This window comes from Penaeus chinensis, chromosome 22, assembly GCF_019202785.1.
Source record: "Penaeus chinensis breed Huanghai No. 1 chromosome 22, ASM1920278v2, whole genome shotgun sequence".
Classification (NCBI taxonomy): Eukaryota; Metazoa; Arthropoda; class Malacostraca; order Decapoda; family Penaeidae; genus Penaeus; species Penaeus chinensis.
The window spans coordinates 11,736,656-11,739,155 of NC_061840.1; the positions used below are offsets into that span (position 1 = coordinate 11,736,656).

At 40.4% G+C, this 2,500-nt stretch overlaps 1 protein-coding gene across 2 annotated transcripts in view; it reads right to left on the minus strand.

Moving 5' to 3' along the window:
* The window catches only part of LOC125036867 (A disintegrin and metalloproteinase with thrombospondin motifs 9-like), a 28,753-nt gene that overhangs the window by 1,932 nt on the left and 24,321 nt on the right, over window positions 1–2,500 (minus strand). For both annotated transcript variants that reach the window (XM_047629773.1, XM_047629772.1), the window contains one exon: window positions 1–2,430. This exon is cut by the window's left edge and continues 1,932 nt beyond it. In XM_047629773.1, the coding sequence (XP_047485729.1) occupies window positions 2,335–2,430 (96 nt within the window). In that variant the 3' untranslated portion in view covers window positions 1–2,334. The remainder of the gene's footprint in view (window positions 2,431–2,500) is intronic.

Below are 2,500 nucleotides of genomic sequence, written 5' to 3' on the forward strand. Positions count from 1 at the left end.
TACGGTGGGAATGAGGAGCATCAACAATAGCATTCAGGAGAAACATAATGTTTAGGTCCACTTCTTATGCTGTAAAAGTCTCCTTAGATCAGAGACCTCGAAGTGGGCCATACTTTCACCAAGAGCTACATAGCTGTCTGGACGCAGTGGCAAAGGAGCAGTGCATTGGACCAATAAAGACCTTCGTGTGAAATGGTACAAATTAGGGCATATCCCTTTAGGGTTTCATGGATCAATTGGGGTCACAGGACCGCGACCGATTCAGAGAATGACAGTGATTGGGGGAAACAAAGTAGACACTTTGAAGGTAAAGCTGGCAGTGTAAGTATCGCAGGAGCTAGGTCATTATGATGGATGATTGTAATGATGGCAGTGTAGTTTCACACTACTAATCTAGGTCTATTTAGTAGTGATACGAAGAAGTAAATGACGTGTATATTATATAAATACCATCAAGAATGAATAAATAAGGCTGCCTTTTTTCCCAAAAGAACCACACTCAGTCCTGATGACACCAAAGGCATTTGCAAACACCACATCGAATATATATATTCATATACAAGAAGTAACAGATCTCAGAGAAACACATCAAGAGCAAGGGAACACAGCAGAGAACAGGGCCCGTTTGGTCGGCGTCCAACCAGGCAGAGAAAGCAGTCAGTGGCAGTCAATCAGTGGTGCTTCGTGAACCAGCCACATCATGCACTACTATTGGCAGAGGAGGAGTGGCGTTGCCTGAAACGGACACTCAAGGTAGACACCGATTTGCGGAAGACACACAGCCAACCAGGGCTATCGTTAGGGTTGCTCCAGGAATCCTTGTTGCAGACAGCTCACAGAATCTTTCAAGTGAGACAAGTCGAATTACACAGCAAGCAGACCATGAAGCTTCACTCTTTGTTCTAATCTCTCTCTTTATCTTTTTCTCTTTCTCTCTCTCTGCAACAGCATCTATTCCCAAACGTATGAGCCGTTCCTGAGATGCCAGACTCAAAGTACACTCAAAGCATGTTCACATTTCTATGGAGTAATTAGTGCAAAATCTTAAAATTAAATCTCTCTAGAGAAAAGAAAAATGCAACCTTAAAACTTATAGTCAACTTACTCTAAGTATGATCTCTTCATCAATAGCATCTATTAGGCAAATTCTAAGAAATATACATCAAATGAAAGATAACAGTAACTACCCAGCTAAGATGTTTTAGCTACATTAATCTTTTTGACACAATTAATAATGTCTACTTGTATTACAGTGTTTACTCGGAATATGCCAATATTGTCACGAGAGCCAAATTAACATTCGTAAACTACAACAGAAGTCTCCATTAAAATGTATTCCTTAATTTGCTCTGTAAGTCATCTTAGGAATTACTCTTTTCCTAAAAGCCTGTAATCTTTGTGTTTTCTTTACTGATGTTCAAAAGCGCACTTGGCTAAATGTATGTGATTGTGCTTTAGTGCGCTGCATTAATATGGCTGAAGACAAAGATAAAACAATGAGTCTAACTTTGTGACAACATACCTAAAACATCTCGACTGTCTAGTATAAACTATCTCATACTAGTAATCTGGACATGCTTTTATATTTACGGAAAATTTCCCTTTGTCAGTCTTCCGAATTTTACATAACCGTACTACCGTAAAGCGGAGGTTAGTTACACTCTCCCTTTCCTTTATCTTGAGATCAGAGGAAGGCTGGTGTGTGCCAGAAGGTAATGATTCCCCCACCCTGCTTTCTTCTTTTGTTTTGCTTGTTTTTTAAGGGATCTTTCTTTGCCTTGAATGCATTCCTGCGACTGTGTTCCAGAATCACTTTTATTACACAAGAGAGCTATAAGATCAATGCGATTTCTCCATAGATCTTTTATTATCATTATTATCATCATTATTACTTTTTTTAATACATACATGTAACATAATGGCAGTGTTTAAATATTTGGTTGTTATTGTCTTACTTCTGCTACACTAAAAGTTGCCTTACATCTAAATTTCATTGTCTTTGTTTACAAGTACACCTCACTGTTTATATTGCTTTCTGTTTGCAGCATTCAGTTAAGGGAAGATGCCTTGAAGGTAACAGATCCTGCGTTTTTCGGCGCTCTAGAAACGTCCTTCTTTTAGAGCACAATATCAGGAACCTTCTGGACGTTTCATCGCCCCAAGAAGTCTCTCTCTCTCGTAATGAGCAACTTGAATCGTCGTTTTTACTTTTTTTTCACTCATTTTATTCCCCTTTTCTTCTCCGCAGAGGACGCGACACACACGAGCACGAACCCATATAACACCTTAGAAGTAGTATTTGATCCTTCTCAGAGCCTCTACGCGGTCTGGGGGTCAACCGTCCCTCAGACCCAGCTTGATGCCGATGGACGGGTCGGGGGTGCACGTGCCGCAGTATCCTCCGCACCGCCCGAGGATTCTCTGGTTATCCTGCAAGACGAGAAGGATATTAGTATCGCATTGCGTGGACACAAACCTAAACGGTGAAATGTTTTTACAT